Raw genomic sequence first — 14874 nt, 5'->3', positions numbered from 1 at the left:
GTTGCTGTTCCAAAATTTTGGCGGGACCGGTAGCGCTAAGAGCGTTAGCTCTGGCAGTAAGTATGCCGGGCGGTGAATGGGCCTCCGCATCACCTCCGAGAGCTCCTGTCTCCATCACGATTGGACCCCTCCAAAACAATGTTGTAGCCGTTATCACAGTACTCTTGTTTTACTACTGGATCCGAAATCGAAATCTCGATCATGGCCGCAGAAACAGAAGATTACACCATACGGGCGGCGCCGTTCCCAGCGCGCTCGAAGACTGCTTCGTCGAGCATCAACGGCAAGGAGACGACTGCGACATCCATGTCATTCTTGGACAAGATTCTCATTACTGTCACACAGGAAGGGCGTCTAGCACACTGGGTTAGCTTATTGATTACCTTCTAGCTGCTACCATTTAAGAGTCGTATTCTGACTGCAATAGGTTCATGTACCTCTCGGCATCTCTGCGATCGACGCAGGAGCAACCTCACAGTCTTACCTCGACCGCGACGACGAAGATGCCAGCTCTGACCTTCTGCCTATGCACCACCTCACTGCAACCAATGTTCTTGGCGGTACGATACCAGAGCTTGAAGTTCTCGGTCAGACGCTCGCAACTCAGATCGCCAGTGCTATCAAGACGCAGAATGACAGAGAAACCCGCATGGTTGTACTCGGAATGGGCTTGGATAAGAGCGTGAGCGGAAGGCAAGAATTTAGTGAACTGGTGGGGTTGGTGCTGGAAGTGCTATGAGCGCGTAATACAAAGGACAAGAGCAACGAGTGTCGGGAACCACATATTTGGAGAGCAAACGAGTCTGCGCAGCCTTGCGCGACTCATGTTTCTTCGCCATATCAGGGACAGTATGTCTACATATCCTTCCTCACATCACATTGTGACTGAAACGCCGTCATGATGCTGACCCCTTTCCAGAACCGGAACGCCGATGCAATGCAAGCCATAGCCCGTACCCTACAAGCTCTCGCGGAGCTTGTTGATCAAAATGTCCACCGATTCCATATCGCTCGCATCGAGCGGGCCTGAAGGCTTGAAGTCGGCGGGTACGTGGGATACAGCCTCGTCAAGGGCGGGCTGAAAGTTCCTGACGGACGATGAGAGCGCTGTAATGGCCTTCTTCTTGACTTTCATCTCGTCGTTCCCCGTGGCTATTCGTACTAGAGTGGGGATGGCACCGAGCACCAAGAGCTATACCAAGTCAGCAACCACTCAGAGCATGATCAGCGCGACAGGTAGACTCACTTTCTCCTGGGTTTTGATGTTGTTCTGCACCGCTGTGCCGATGCACCATGCGGCAAACCTCCTCAGCTCGGCCTCCTTGTTGTCCAGTTGTTCGATCAAAGGGATCCAAAGGTTTAGCGCTTCGAGGTTGTTTGCGTTGTCGAGGTTCTCGATGAGCTGCTCGAAGTTGTCGAATGCGACAATACGATCCTCTATATCACATTCGTCTCTCTTGATGACCTCCATGTTGTCCTTCATCATCTGCGCGTCCGACTTCTGATTGCCAAACAGAGCTGCGAGAGCATCTGGGGTCAACGTTGTCTTGGGTGGCTCTGCGCCTTGGGAGACATTGGAGTTTTCGACGCCCCACTTGAGGAGCGTGTTCAGATTAGGGTCCGTCATTGTGTATGGTTCGATTGATTTCGCCTGCGTGGTGTAGAGTGTGGTGATGTAGCAGAGACTGATATTTGAACATCTGGAGTAAATTTGGCGGGATGACGCAGATTCGGTTTTGCGCCGACACTGCGGGAAGGCACGACCAGATTCGTGCGCCTTCCATACACTGGCTGGCAGCTGTCACCATCAGCAACTCAGGGTCACACAACACGAGCATATAAACTACAAGGCGATCGTGATTACAATCCAGCCGCTACTTGAATTCTGCAAGCACTGCGTACGTTGTATACAATCGGTATCGCCGTATTGATGCTCGCTCTGCGTGGTCCACGGTCCCGTCAGTGCCCCTCACCACGTGACCTGGACCCGCATTTTCTGGCGGGGATGTTGAGAGTTGGCGGTGAGCTGCTGCGGATGGCTGGGGATCGTAATGCTGCAGCATCACGGCCAGTGGCGGTCTGGCACGAGCACTGCCAGCCCAAGCCCACGTCGTACGCATTGAACTGCAATTGCCATCAGCAAACATCATCGGGCTTTGAGCGCCAAGCAGTTAAGGCGCTGTCTTGGGGTAGACATGCGTGTACAGGTGTACTATCCTAACGCTGTGGCGGAGAGCTTGCGTACACCACCAGAATACAAACTCTGATGCCTAGAAGCGACGCAATACGATTATAAAACGCTCAATGCGGCTTCGTCGGCAAGAACTGGCTGCATTAACTGATCAAGAGTGACGCTGCCTGCATTTCCCTTGGATCTTGCCCGTTCGTGCAAAGCCCCCTTCACCAGCCTCGCCGCTCCTTCTGTCTGGGCAAGGCCGGCCCGCTTATTTCAGCAGTGGGCACCCACTCGCCTCTCGCACTCTGCAAGACCTTAACCACAACCACCACCGCACCCGTAAGCTTCCCCGACATCCGTGTTTCTATCCAAAGCCCGACCCACGCCAATTCGTCCTTTTCTTGCTGACTCTCCTTTTCGCAGAGAGTACTTATAGCACTCCCGCCCACGCAACACTTCTACTTACTCCTAATCTACCACCTAATCAGTCAACATGGAAGGTAAGCAGCTGAGCCCACCGCTCCCCAGTACCGCCGTCAGCCATCCGCTGGTGATGCGCCTCAACGAGCTCTGCTAACGTTTATTGTTCACTGCAGAGGAAGTCGCAGCTCTCGTCATCGACAATGGGTGAGATCATATCCCCCCCCCCCCCGACAGCGAACTCCTGCCATCCCTGTCGTGGAGGGGCTGTCTGCACTAGCATCGCCCACCACGTCGACGAGCCGCACCAGCCCTGCGACAGGATCGCACGAGCGATGTATACCTGATGGATATGAGCTGACAATTGATAGTTCGGGTATGTGCAAGGCCGGTTTTGCCGGTGATGATGCGCCCCGAGCAGTCTTCCGTAAGTTCCTCAATCCGCCACCTGGCACCAGCAGCGCTCCACTGCGCCCGCTGTGCATTCAGGCAACGCATGAGAATCGCCTTCTGACAAGATGCAGCCTCCATTGTCGGTCGCCCCCGTCACCATGGGTATGACGCTCTTCTTCGGCCGCGCCTGCCCGATTCGAGCTAACAGCAATGCAGTATCATGATCGGTATGGGACAGAAGGACTCCTACGTCGGTGATGAGGCACAGTCGAAGCGTGGTATCCTGACTCTGCGATACCCCATCGAGCACGGTGTTGTCACCAACTGGGACGACATGGAGAAGATCTGGCACCACACCTTCTACAACGAGCTGCGTGTCGCCCCCGAGGAGCACCCCGTTTTGCTCACCGAGGCTCCCATCAATCCCAAGTCCAACCGTGAGAAGATGACACAGATCGTTTTCGAGACGTTCAACGCCCCCGCGTTCTACGTCTCCATCCAGGCTGTCCTATCCCTGTACGCTTCCGGTCGTACCACCGGTATTGTTCTCGACTCCGGTGACGGTGTCACCCACGTTGTCCCCATCTACGAGGGTTTCGCTCTTCCCCACGCCATTTCCCGTGTCGACATGGCTGGTCGCGATTTGACCGACTACCTTATGAAGATCCTTGCTGAGCGCGGTTACACTTTCTCCACCACCGCCGAGCGCGAAATTGTCCGTGACATCAAGGAAAAGCTCTGCTACGTCGCTCTCGACTTCGAGCAGGAGATCCAGACCGCCAGCCAGAGCTCCAGTCTCGAGAAGTCCTACGAGCTTCCCGACGGTCAGGTCATCACCATTGGCAACGAGCGCTTCCGCGCTCCTGAGGCTCTCTTCCAGCCTTCCGTCCTTGGTCTTGAGAGCGGTGGTATCCACGTTACCACTTTCAACTCCATCATGAAGTGCGATGTCGACGTCAGGAAGGACCTGTACGGCAACATCGTCATGGTATGTTCACCTCGGAGAGACCTGGAAAGCCCAGAAGCTAACATCTCCTAGTCTGGTGGTACCACCATGTACCCCGGTATCTCCGACCGTATGCAGAAGGAGATCACTGCTCTTGCTCCTTCTTCCATGAAGGTCAAGATCATTGCTCCTCCGGAGCGCAAGTACTCCGTCTGGATCGGTGGTTCCATTCTCGCCTCCCTTTCCACCTTCCAGCAGATGTGGATCTCCAAGCAGGAGTACGACGAGAGCGGTCCTTCTATCGTCCACCGCAAGTGCTTCTAAGGTACTGCAACTCCCGCGCCGACACGATCCCACCGACTGACGATTTTCCTTCCAGCGTCTTCCTGCGTACGATTCTCGAGATTATGGTAAGCCTGGTAGCGGAGGCAACGTTGTATTGGCGCTCTGTGACCCTGGGGTTTCATGCATAACGGTTGTTAACAAAAAGGCAAAGCTGGCGAGCGATTGGGTGTTTAAGTTATGGAGCAGCTTGAGCTCATACGTGGAGGTGCAATAGGATCTTACATTGTAGCTTAGAACCTGGACATCTTCACAGCTTGTACGACCCAGATCTCTTGGTGACTCAATCGAATGTTTACATGAAGCGTGCCAATTCTACTTTTCATGTTCTGTTGTCAGTGATAGCGAGCTCAACTGTTTCTGCGGGTACATAGTCTCGAGCTTGACTGCCCTGTGAGCGAAGCAACGATTCTGCTGCTACTCTTCCGCTGACGAAGCAGCATGACAACATCGAATCTGCCGTGAACGTGCGAGCTGACTGCCTGATTGAGAAGACATCGGAGGCCCGTGCTTGCTCCGTTAGCCTGGTAGCATCCGTGGTAAAAACCGTCAGCTTCTGCGATTGGGGGCCACTTTAATTGTGACGCATCCCTTAAGATCGATACTGTGAAGTCTTGTTCTGCTCTCGCCTGCAGCTTTAATGTATCGATCGATTGCCTTGTTTCAGCCACAAACGTCAGACTGGACTTGTCACATTTTGGAAAGAGGCGACGCACCCACTGATTCGGCGACTGCAGTTGAATCGCCGCGATGTCATCAAAGAACGATCGTTTCGATGGGGCCATTGTCACGGCCACCGATGAGACGACACCTCTAATTGCCGTTCAAGCTGGCCCTTTCGCAGAGCCGGTCGACCCATCCAGCGAACTGACCAGCACAGATGGAGCCCACGCGGATGACGAGAACGCACCACTACCAAAGGGCCAAATCTTTCTCCTGTGCTATACTCGGGTCATCGAACCAATTGCTTTCTTCTCCATTTTTCCGTACATCAACTCTATGATTGAGCACGTGGGTGGCATTGAGATAGAGGATGTAGGCTTCTACTCTGGACTCATCGAGTCCCTTTTCTCCTTCACACAGATGTGTGTCATGATCTTCTGGGGAAAAGCATCGGACCGCTATGGACGGAAGCCCGTACTTGTGCTTAGTCTGCTGGGTATTGCGGTAGCCACGACCTTGTTTGGCATGAGTCAGAGCATTGCGCAAATGATTGTTGCGAGATGCCTCGCTGGTGTCTTTGCGGGTACTGTTGTCACGCTCAGAGCTATGTTCAGCGAGAACAGTACGAAGAACACGCAGGCTAGGGCATTTAGCTATTTCGCCTTCGCTGGAAACATGGGTATCTTCCTGGGACCGCTCTTGGGTGTGTACTATCAATCTCAAAGCTGGTGTAAGTCGCTGACCGTAATATAGGAGCTGCTTTCGAAAGGCCAGCTGAGAAGTATCCTCGTGTCTTTGGAAACGAGTTGTTCCGAAAATATCCATACCTACTTCCGGGACTCGCCGTTTCCGTCTTGACTCTTACTTCGGCTCTTACAACGATGCTATTTGTCAAAGAAGTACGTTTGCTCATGAATGTCACATCTCCATCTAACAATCGCTAGACACTCCATACGCACAAAGACAAGAAGAAGACCACCGAAGCCCCGTTGACCATGTGGCAACTCGTCAATGCACCAGGTGTTGCTCGAGTCATCCTGATATTTGAATACGTAGGAGTTCTAGCCTTCACGTTCACGGCTGTCAATCCAGTTAACCTCCACACATTCGTCCATCTCGGCGGTATTGGCTTTTCTGATGAGCTCATTGCTGCAGTGATTGGATTCTCGGGTCTCTCGCAGGCGGCATGGCTTCTTCTGGTCTTCCCGGCTCTTCACAAACACATTGGTACGGGCCAAGTCTTACGTCTCACTGCGTGGGTATGGCCCGTATTCTTTGCCGTCAACCCTTTGTTCAACCTCTTACTGCGCCACGGTCACAAGATCGCATTCTGGGTGATTGCACCACCTTGTCTGGCACTCGGTAGTGGTGTAGCTATGGCTTTCACGGCTGTTCAGCTTGCCATAAACGACATCGCGCCCAGCCATGAGACTTTTGGCACACTCAATGCAATTACTCTTGCCCTATCAAGCGGGGCGAGAGCTGTGGCACCGGCTTTGGCTACAAGTGTTTATGCCACTGGAGTGAAGTATCGCATTCTTGGAGGTCAGTTATTCTGGGTTTTGAATGTGATACTCGCACTCGGACTGATAGGGTTGTGTGGTTTGCTGCCCGAGAAGGCGGAGGGGAGACCGAAGAAGGCAGAACCTCAGGCTGCATAGATTGGACCGCGTCGCCGTAGGCAATAGAGAATGACACCTTTCGCGTACCTCCTTCGTATTCCACCAGCATACAGCATAATTCATACCATGTGGATCTTTTCATCGATCACAGGTCCTGATCTCTTCTAGTCATCTTGTTCACGACTTGCTTGCTACTCTGACAACAATCTTGCCTTTCGCTCGCCCTGTTCTGAGCTTCTTGTATGCCTCCGGGACATGCTCCAGGTCAAATACCTCATCTATCACCGGCTTAACCTTTCCCTTCGCGACGAGATCCGCCAGACCCTGAGAGTCGTCGAAGTTGGCCGATGCAAAGGCAAATGAGAAAGGTCTCTGCCCCCCTCCCAACCAAGCTGGCATCACAAACCGGAAGGCCAGATCGAAGATGAATCCAAGGCTGACTTGTGACCCGATCTGGACATATTTGGCGTCCTTCTTAGTAAAATGGGTCGCCTTCCAATATAATGCCGCAGGCTCGCCAACATTGTCCAATACAAAGTCAAATTGCTTCCCACTCTTCTCCAACGCGCTCGTTACGTTTTGCGCACGGTAGTCAATAGCCTCATCAGCCCCCAAGTCCTTGCACAACTGTACATTTGCGGCTACACTGAGTCAGCAAGCCATCCCCAAACAACATAAACCATACCGACATGTACTTACCAGAGCATGTCACGAAAACCTCACACCCCAAAGCCTTTGCAATCTGTAACGCGAACGTCCCCGTCCCCCCACTCCCTCCGTTGATAAGCACTCGATCCCCGTTCTCAACGTTCTTGACCAAACACTGATACGTCACCAGCCCACAAACGCCCATCGTCGCACCCTCCTCGAAACTGATTTGCTCAGGCAACGGCACAGTCCCCGCCTTCGAGCCAATGATATACTCACCCAGCGTCCCGTACTGCTGCTTTGGCTCCAGCTTGCCAAACACGCGCTGTCCGACTTCCAAGCTGGACTCCGGACTGGTCTTGACAATGACCCCTGCAAAGTCGAGACCTGGTGTTGCGGGCATGGGGATTGCCATGCAGCCGATGACGGGGAGCTCGGCGAGCTTGTAGTCTACGGGGTTGAGCGAGGCGGCGTGCACGTGAATTAGGCATTCTCCTGGGCTGAGAGGGCGGGTTGGGAGTGGTGCTGAGGAGTTCAGGGTCAGGGCCGCTTCGAGAGTGGTTTTGCAGGTGCTCCATTGCCAGGCACGCATTATTGTGGGGATGCTCATGGTTCGAGTGCCGGTGGTGGTGGTGGTTGTGGCCATGTTTGATGTGAGAGCAGTGGTGATCGAGTAGAGAATGGGATCAAGAACATATGGGAATTCTGAGATGTATTTGTGTATATTTGATGATTGCCGATGGAAGATGACGTACCGCCATGGCATGCAGCATTCGGCTTCATGATTCGGATCCCCACGCGGAGAGTTGTTAAGCAGTATCGTCCAATACTCTGCTTACAACTCCTCTGAAATGGCACTTCAAGTACTCGGAAGCTCTATCTATGCTATGTGGTCTCCGGAGTCGCGAAACTTTAGGCTCCTTCAGCGAAAAGTGTGCTGTGCGGTGGTAACACTCCTCGATGCGGAAGCATGCCGAAGTGCTCGTGATTGTGCACAACCGCTCAAGAAGTCGACACTATCGAGCGCGATATCCAGTCATAGAATTCCGTAATGCGCATGATCTGTCAATAGTCGAAAGGTCTTTGATGCTGGATGTGTGTCGTGAAGGTAAGGCAAGCGCATCCCACAGGCTCAGCCTCGCGTGCAGCTCAACACCAACAGACGTGTCGCGAGCGGTACCACGAGCATGCTGGAGGTGACAGATATCCAAAGATTACAGTTGAACACCTGAAGTCTTTAGGCAGATAAGGCAGTTCGAGAGCGACATTGATCTCGTTGCAGCCTTCCAAACACCCGAACCCCCCCCCCCCCCCCCGCATCGGAGACATGGTTCGCGAATGCGAAGACAATCAACCGTAACAAACCTGGCCTAATTGTCAAACCTTAACACGGCATCTGCCTTGCATTCGTGGGGCCTGTCATGTTGTTCAAGGCTGCGGATGACGTCCTCCCTCCACGTTTCGCCGGCTCTATCGTTACTCCACGAATCTTCCGACTCTTCACATTGGGAGGGTCTGGTGACTCCACATGGCCATTAGGATCTTCTAAATCAATGGATGCGGAAGGGTAGCCAAAAAGGTCTCGAATTCCTAGGGGTAACATTTTACTGCTGGCTGTTACCCTGCGGGACCATTTGCCCGGTTCCACTCACAACGATCTGTTTATGCGGGCAGACATTTGTTTCGAGAAGGCGGACCAGCGAAGTCAATTGTACAAGGCATCGTAGAATTTCGTTTAGATCGGAGACGGCTAGCAGGGGTTTGAGAGATGCTGATAGGTAATGGGACGATCAGAGCGGGACGCTAAAAGTTATGAACGTGAGCTGCCTTTCCTCTTAAGGCAAAGCTGTGACTTTAAGGAACTTCTACGGCAAGGCACACTTCGTGGGCCATTAATTAGACTACAAATTTTCCGTCTCAAACAGCCTTACGCTAGTCTTCGATCTTCCCGAGGTCACCTGGGCAATTGGCAAGTCAAACGCTTGTTTACGCCTTTTCATGCGTCTCAGGGCCCTGAATCACAAAAGCACATGGAAGCAATAGGCACCGAAGCTGCGACTTCTTAAACAAGTTATGCATTGCGCTGTCGCACAGACTGCAATTTCGGCGGTTCTCCAGACGTTACATGCTTGGCAAGAAACAATGTGTCCACTCCGCCTCGTATCGCCGCTTTATTAGGCGGTCAGCCTTACCGCCTGTCACCAAGTTTCTGTATCTAACACGAGCAGTAGTTTCATCGCTTAATTGCAGATCATGGACACGGATTCATTCCATGGTGCCGTTGGCCGGTTAGGCAGCTTCCCAGTACAGCACTGCCCCCTCCCATGCAGTTGTAAAGGGTCAACGTCCGCGCATTTTCTGTGTGCTGGCACACTCACGTAGCATCATTATCGCTACCTGTGTTCTTCCTAAGCTTGCGTTCGCTCTACCTCACAACGAACGAGAGCATGAACCTTTTTTGCCGGCAGACGTGGGCACTGGTACGCAAGAATTGGCTTCTCACTTGTTTGAGACGACCCATCTCGACTTTATTTCGCGCCTTTCTTCTACCACTTGTGATCATCCTTGTCCTAGGATACAGCAAGAATTTCTTTTCAGACTCCCAAATATGGGGCGTGTCATCGCCACGCGACGTGAGTATCTTAAGAGCGTTCTGCGCATTATCATCCGCTTGAGCGGCTCGCTGACACGTCAATAGCTGCTCTCTCTAGAAGCGGGTCTGGCAGCTAGCCAGGGTCATGACATTGTTGGATTCGTTGATAATGGCATGAAAGGAGGGCAGGTCTCATCGGTGATCGATTCGCTCTCTCAAAAAGTACGGGCCGCTGGAAAGACCATCAAGCTGTACAATGATACATGGGACCTTGCCCTAGCCTGCCGAACCGACGACAAGGGGATCTCGCCTTGTTATGGCGCTGTCGTCTTTTTCTCGAGCCCGAACGAGGGTACAAACGTCTCGTCGCCAGGAAACTGGAATTACACCATACGTGCGCTGCGCAGTGAAATCGTCAATATCAAGTCCACAGCCAACAGCATGGAAAGAGACATGTTGCCCTTACAACGGGCATTGGATCAAGAGATCATCTCGCTTTCAAACTCGACCAACACGACGCAGCCTCTAGCGGATCTACAGTTAATCGCCTTTACCGAACAGGACCAGAGTGCGCTCACAGAAACTCGGAATGCATCATATCTGAGTCTCTCCGTCTTCATCTTCGGGCCTCTCTTTGCATTCTGCTTGGTGGAAATAGCGTACCATCTCACGTCGTTCGTGTCACGCGAGCGAGAGCTTGGTAAGTCACTCCGTAAACATCGCATCTGTTACCACTACTGACTCAACACTTCTTATAGGCATGTCTGGGCTCATCGACACTATGATACCTGGCGGATCCAACATCCGCGGTAGACTTGTGCGGCAAGTCGCGACTTACGTCTCGTTCGCAACGATTTACTTCCCCGGCTGGCTAGCTGTAGGCATCGTTCTTTCAACCGTAGTGTACCCGAACTTCTCTCGCAATATGCCTCTCGGATTTACCATACTCTCAGGCTTTGCCCTTACCGGATTCTCATTGTTCGGCGCCTCCTTCTTCAAAAAGGCTCAGCTGAGTGGCTCAATCATGATCTTGATTGCGGTTGTCTTCGCCATCCTGCCAGTCGTACTGTTCGATCAGGATCGTGTGACAAGTGGTTTTCTGAGCTTCCTTTGCCCAACGGCAAACTTCAGCTACTTCATCACAGGTGTCGGTACCTTCGAATCAGTCGGTAAACCGGTCAGCATGATGAATTTGGCCGAAGAAGGTGACTCGACAAATAGCTTTCGGCTGCCCCTCTACATTCACTGGATACTCCTGATCGTACACATCCTGGGCTTCCCTGTCTTGGCATTTGCGACGGAGCACCTCCTTTTCTCCACAGCCTCGGAGCACCGACAATTCGCCGCACCTGCCAAAGCCGACGATGCGACTGTGACGCTTTCCGGATTTGGTAAGACGTAAGTAAACTTGTTACTCGGCTCGGTGCATATGCTGATTGTTCGCAGGTATCAACCTGGTTTCTTCGCTCGAACCTTCAAGCGCCGCAAGGCTGTGCATGCTGTTACGAGCTTGGACTTCAAAGCCTATCCTGGTCAGATTCTGTGCTTGCTTGGACCTAACGGCAGTGGAAAGTCCACCACACTGAACTGCATCGCTGGTTTCCAGAAAGTATCATCTGGTAACATCACAATTGACTCGACCGGTGGGTTGGGCTATGCACCTCAGCACAATGTCATTTGGTAAGCTTTGTCACTCTGCCCTTTGATGTACATTGCTGACCCAAGTCAGGCCTGAGCTGACTGTCCGGGAGCATGTCAAGATCTTCAGTGACCTCAAGTGTCTCGCAGCAGTCAACGACGAAGTAGTCAACAGTCTCGTCAAAGGTGTTGATCTGTATGGCAAGCTTCCCGCTCAAGCCAAAACGCTGTCTGGTGGACAAAAGCGCAAGTTGCAGCTGGCCATGATGTTTGCAGGCGGAAGCAAAGTCTGCTGTGTGGATGAAGTCTCTACTGGCCTCGACCCTATCTCGCGACGAAGGATCTGGGAGATTCTGCTGGCTGAGCGAAGCCGACGTACAATCATCATGACGACGCATTTCCTGGACGAGGCTGACTACCTTGCCGACGATATCGCCATCATGTACAAGGGGGCTTTACGCGCCTCTGGTACCTCGGCATCACTGAAGCAGACCTACGGAAACGGATACACTGTGAAGTTACCATACCAAACTGATGTCGAAGTCAAGATATCCGAACCAATCGAGAAGGAGCAGTCGCGCCTTCTAACAGTCTACCGTGTCTCGACTGGTGTGGCTGCGGCGGAGCTTGTCGACCAGCTGGAGCGCAATGGCCTGCACGACTACCAGCTTTCTGGACCGACCATGGAGGAACTATTCATGAAGATCACCGGCGACTCAATCCATCCCACAGAGAACAAGTCAGAGAGTAATTCCGACGAGAGCAACACAGTCGCACTAAAAGCACACAACGTGACTTTCACTACCTCAGACGTCGATTATGAGCTGTCAGAAGGACGCCCGATCTCTGCCTTCCAGCAGTGGTGGCTCCTCTTTGGCAAGCGACTGTACATACTCAAGCGTCGGTGGATCCCATACTTCGTTGCTATCGTTTTTGCACTTGTCGGTGCAGCAGTCGCACCTTTGCTAATCAAGAGCTACAACAAGGCGATGGTCTGCCCGACGCCTGCCGATCTTGTGAACGACTTCAACACTCGCAACGATTTTGGAAACTCTTTCGTCTCAAACACTGGCAGCTTTCTGGGGGATGACGAACAGACCATAAAATACGTGTACGGCCCTGCTAGCAGCCTTAACGAGTCACGCCTCGCACTGATGGCTGACATTTATTCCACGAACCATACACGAAGTATGTTTCTTCTCACTTCGATATCAATCCACGCATGCTAACAGATGTCTCAGGCTATTCGGCCGCTTACCCTGCCGGATACTCGAACAGTACCGAGATCCTGCAACAGATGTTACTCGTAGACACATACGAGGAGTTCTCGAACGCAGTCAGACAGAACTGGAAGAACCAAACAGCGCTGTTCGGCAGCCGATTTGACCATTTCTCGCCATTCACCACCCTTGCCGGCGGGATCTGGATGGGCAGCGACACCTCAAAGCCCACCGTCATGGTCAACATCCGCCAAGGGCCCCTAGTCAACCAGATGATGAACTTCTATACGGTCATGGCAAGCGGCGTTGGCATCTCGTCCTCATACTACGAGTTTGCGTCGACAAGGATCCCGGTGACGTACGATATGAAGGCCTTGATCTTCATCGTCTATTACGGCCTGGTTATGGCATGGTACGTATCGACATCCTGATTCAATGCTTCAGCATCTAACTGTATGTTCTAGCTACCCCGTCTTCTTCGCTTTGTACCCGACAAATGAGCGAATCTCGAATGTTCGCTCAATGCAGTACTCCAATGGTATCCGTCCGATTCCGCTCTGGCTCTCCCACCTGTCATTTGACGGTATGTGGGTCATACTCATCAGTGCTGTGGCAACGGGGCTCCTTACAATCTCTACACCCGTGTGGCATGGCATGGGTCTAGTATTTGTGATCTTCGTACTCTACGGAATCGTCTGCGCTCTCCTCAGCTACCTCATCTCCATGTTCGCCAAGAACGCAATCGCGGCGTGGTTCATCATGGCTCTGGGCCAAATCATCCTGTACTTCGCCTACTTCGGAGGACTGGTGGGCATCCAGGCTACAACATCATACGCGGAGCTGGAGCACTCCATGAACGCCCTTTACTTCAGTCTCGGCATCATTTCACCGGTAATCAGCCTGGAGCGCACTTTGTTCATCGGTCTACAACAGCTCGCACTGATGTGCAACGGTCATCCCGACAATTCAGTCTACATGTATGGAGGCCCTATACTGTACCTGGCTATCCAGGCGATACTGCTTTTCGCGATCCTACTTTGGTGGGACAGCGGATTCGTGCTCCCATCGATGCGCTCGCGTACAACGATCAGCGACACCGAGGCGACCGAAATGTACAACGCCGACCTCATGAACGAGCGCAAGCGACTAGCATCTCCCAACACCGAGCTCCGCGTCGAAAATGTGTCCAGGAAGTTCGGCAAGAATCTCGCCGTCGACAACGTAACGTTTGGCGTACAGTCGTCCGAGATCTTCGCCCTGCTGGGACCCAACGGCGCAGGAAAGTCGACCATCATCTCCATGATCAGAGGCGACATCAAACCATCGACATCGGGCTCCAAGATCGACGTCGCAGGCCACTCCATCGTAACGTCCGCCGTGGCTGCGCGTGCCAGCCTCGGAGTATGTCCACAATTCGACTCGGCCGATGCGCTGACCGTCAAAGAGACGCTGCGCTTCTTCGCCAAGATCAGAGGCGTAAAGGACATCGACCACAACGTCTCCACCGTCATCAGCGTCTGTGGCATCGAGCAGTGGACTGACCAGCTCGCGCAGAAGCTATCAGGCGGCACCAAGCGTAAGCTCTCACTCGCCGTCGCTCTAGTCGGCAACCCTCGCGTGCTCATCCTGGACGAGCCCTCCTCGGCTCTCGACGCAAACGCGAAGCGCACACTATGGCGCTGTCTCCAGACCGTGGCCAAACGCCGCGCCGTCCTTCTCACCACGCACTCCATGGAGGAAGCCGATGCGCTCGCAGACCGCATCGGCATCGTATCCTCGCGCATGCTTGCTCTGAGCGGGCGCGAGGAACTCAAAAGGCGCGCCGGCAACGCGTACCACATCCACATCGTATCGCGCTCGGCGCCGCGCACGACACCGCAGGAGCTCCAGGACATGCGAGAGTGGGTCATGGACACGTTCCCCTCGGCGAGCATCAGTCGCGAGACGCAGGGTGGACAGGTGCGTTTCGAAGTCCCCGTCGAGGGCAACAATACGGCGAGCCTGATCCGGACGCTGGAGGCAGCGAAGGAGCACTTGGGCGTCGAGTTCTACAGCGTGGGCAAGGCGACGCTGGATGAGGTGTTCGAGAAGATTGTGAGCAGGCATGGGAATCTGGAGGTGTAGTAGATACTAGATGCGCATTCGCGCCCGTAGCATAATGTGTAATCGAGCATGCCGAAGCATAATGTGTAATCAAGTGTTATTGGCAATCG

General features: G+C 53.1%; 6 protein-coding genes across 6 annotated transcripts; 4 read left to right on the top strand and 2 right to left on the bottom strand.

The window, feature by feature from the left end:
- The first annotated feature begins 117 nt into the window (after positions 1-117).
- M421DRAFT_422450 (uncharacterized protein) lies at positions 118-1192 on the top strand. The gene is made up of 2 exons (XM_033593167.1): positions 118-366; positions 428-1192. Exons 1-2 carry the CDS (start codon positions 202-204, stop codon positions 737-739), a joined length of 477 nt encoding a protein of 158 aa, XP_033447097.1. The 5' UTR covers positions 118-201; the 3' UTR covers positions 740-1192.
- M421DRAFT_93741 (Hsp70 nucleotide exchange factor fes1) lies at positions 959-1627 on the bottom strand (the record flags this gene model as incomplete). The annotated part of the gene is made up of 2 exons (XM_033598138.1): positions 959-1192; positions 1247-1627. 2 exons carry the CDS (start codon positions 1625-1627, stop codon positions 959-961), a joined length of 615 nt encoding a protein of 204 aa, XP_033447096.1.
- A 568-nt stretch (positions 1628-2195) lies between these two features.
- Positions 2196-4259, top strand: M421DRAFT_102244 (Actin/actin-like protein; the record flags this gene model as incomplete). The annotated part of the gene is made up of 6 exons (XM_033586749.1): positions 2196-2199; positions 2773-2803; positions 2968-3023; positions 3121-3151; positions 3206-3977; positions 4029-4259. The coding sequence occupies 6 exons, from the start codon at positions 2196-2198 to the stop codon at positions 4257-4259; spliced, it is 1125 nt and encodes a 374-aa protein (XP_033447095.1).
- Positions 4260-4849: 590 nt separating this feature from the next.
- On the top strand, positions 4850-6673 carry M421DRAFT_422447 (MFS general substrate transporter). The gene is made up of 3 exons (XM_033593166.1): positions 4850-5643; positions 5694-5839; positions 5885-6673. The coding sequence occupies exons 1-3, from the start codon at positions 5028-5030 to the stop codon at positions 6599-6601; spliced, it is 1479 nt and encodes a 492-aa protein (XP_033447094.1). The 5' UTR covers positions 4850-5027; the 3' UTR covers positions 6602-6673.
- Positions 6674-6739: 66 nt separating this feature from the next.
- Positions 6740-7856, bottom strand: M421DRAFT_6744 (oxidoreductase domain-containing protein; the record flags this gene model as incomplete). Its single annotated transcript, XM_033596402.1, has 2 exons — positions 6740-7203; positions 7262-7856. 2 exons carry the CDS (start codon positions 7854-7856, stop codon positions 6740-6742), a joined length of 1059 nt encoding a protein of 352 aa, XP_033447093.1.
- A 1801-nt stretch (positions 7857-9657) lies between these two features.
- On the top strand, positions 9658-14785 carry M421DRAFT_66856 (P-loop containing nucleoside triphosphate hydrolase protein; the record flags this gene model as incomplete). Its single annotated transcript, XM_033596357.1, has 7 exons — positions 9658-9843; positions 9909-10503; positions 10562-11201; positions 11250-11483; positions 11533-12629; positions 12683-13073; positions 13126-14785. The coding sequence occupies 7 exons, from the start codon at positions 9658-9660 to the stop codon at positions 14783-14785; spliced, it is 4803 nt and encodes a 1600-aa protein (XP_033447092.1).
- Between the last annotated feature and the right edge of the window lie 89 nt (positions 14786-14874).

This window comes from Didymella exigua, assembly GCF_010094145.1.
Source record: "Didymella exigua CBS 183.55 unplaced genomic scaffold M421scaffold_20, whole genome shotgun sequence".
Lineage (NCBI taxonomy): Eukaryota > Fungi > Ascomycota > Dothideomycetes > Pleosporales > Didymellaceae > Didymella > Didymella exigua.
The sequence above is the reverse complement of the archived record's forward strand: the minus strand, read 5'-3'. Positions and strand labels throughout refer to the sequence as shown.

What these genes read in the sequence shown, in the direction of transcription:
- M421DRAFT_422447 (XM_033593166.1), top strand. Translation starts at nt 5,028, where the DNA reads ATGTCATCAAAGAACGATCGTTTCGATGGGGCCATTGTCACGGCCACC. An exon ending in CTTCCTGGGACCGCTCTTGG is followed by an intron (nt 5,644 to 5,693) that starts GTGTGTACTATC and finishes ACCGTAATATAG; the next exon opens with GAGCTGCTTTCGAAAGGCCA. An exon ending in CGATGCTATTTGTCAAAGAA is followed by an intron (nt 5,840 to 5,884) that starts GTACGTTTGCTC and finishes AACAATCGCTAG; the next exon opens with ACACTCCATACGCACAAAGA.
- M421DRAFT_422450 (XM_033593167.1), top strand. Translation starts at nt 202, where the DNA reads ATGGCCGCAGAAACAGAAGATTACACCATACGGGCGGCGCCGTTCCCA. An exon ending in AAGGGCGTCTAGCACACTGG is followed by an intron (nt 367 to 427) that starts GTTAGCTTATTG and finishes TGACTGCAATAG; the next exon opens with GTTCATGTACCTCTCGGCAT.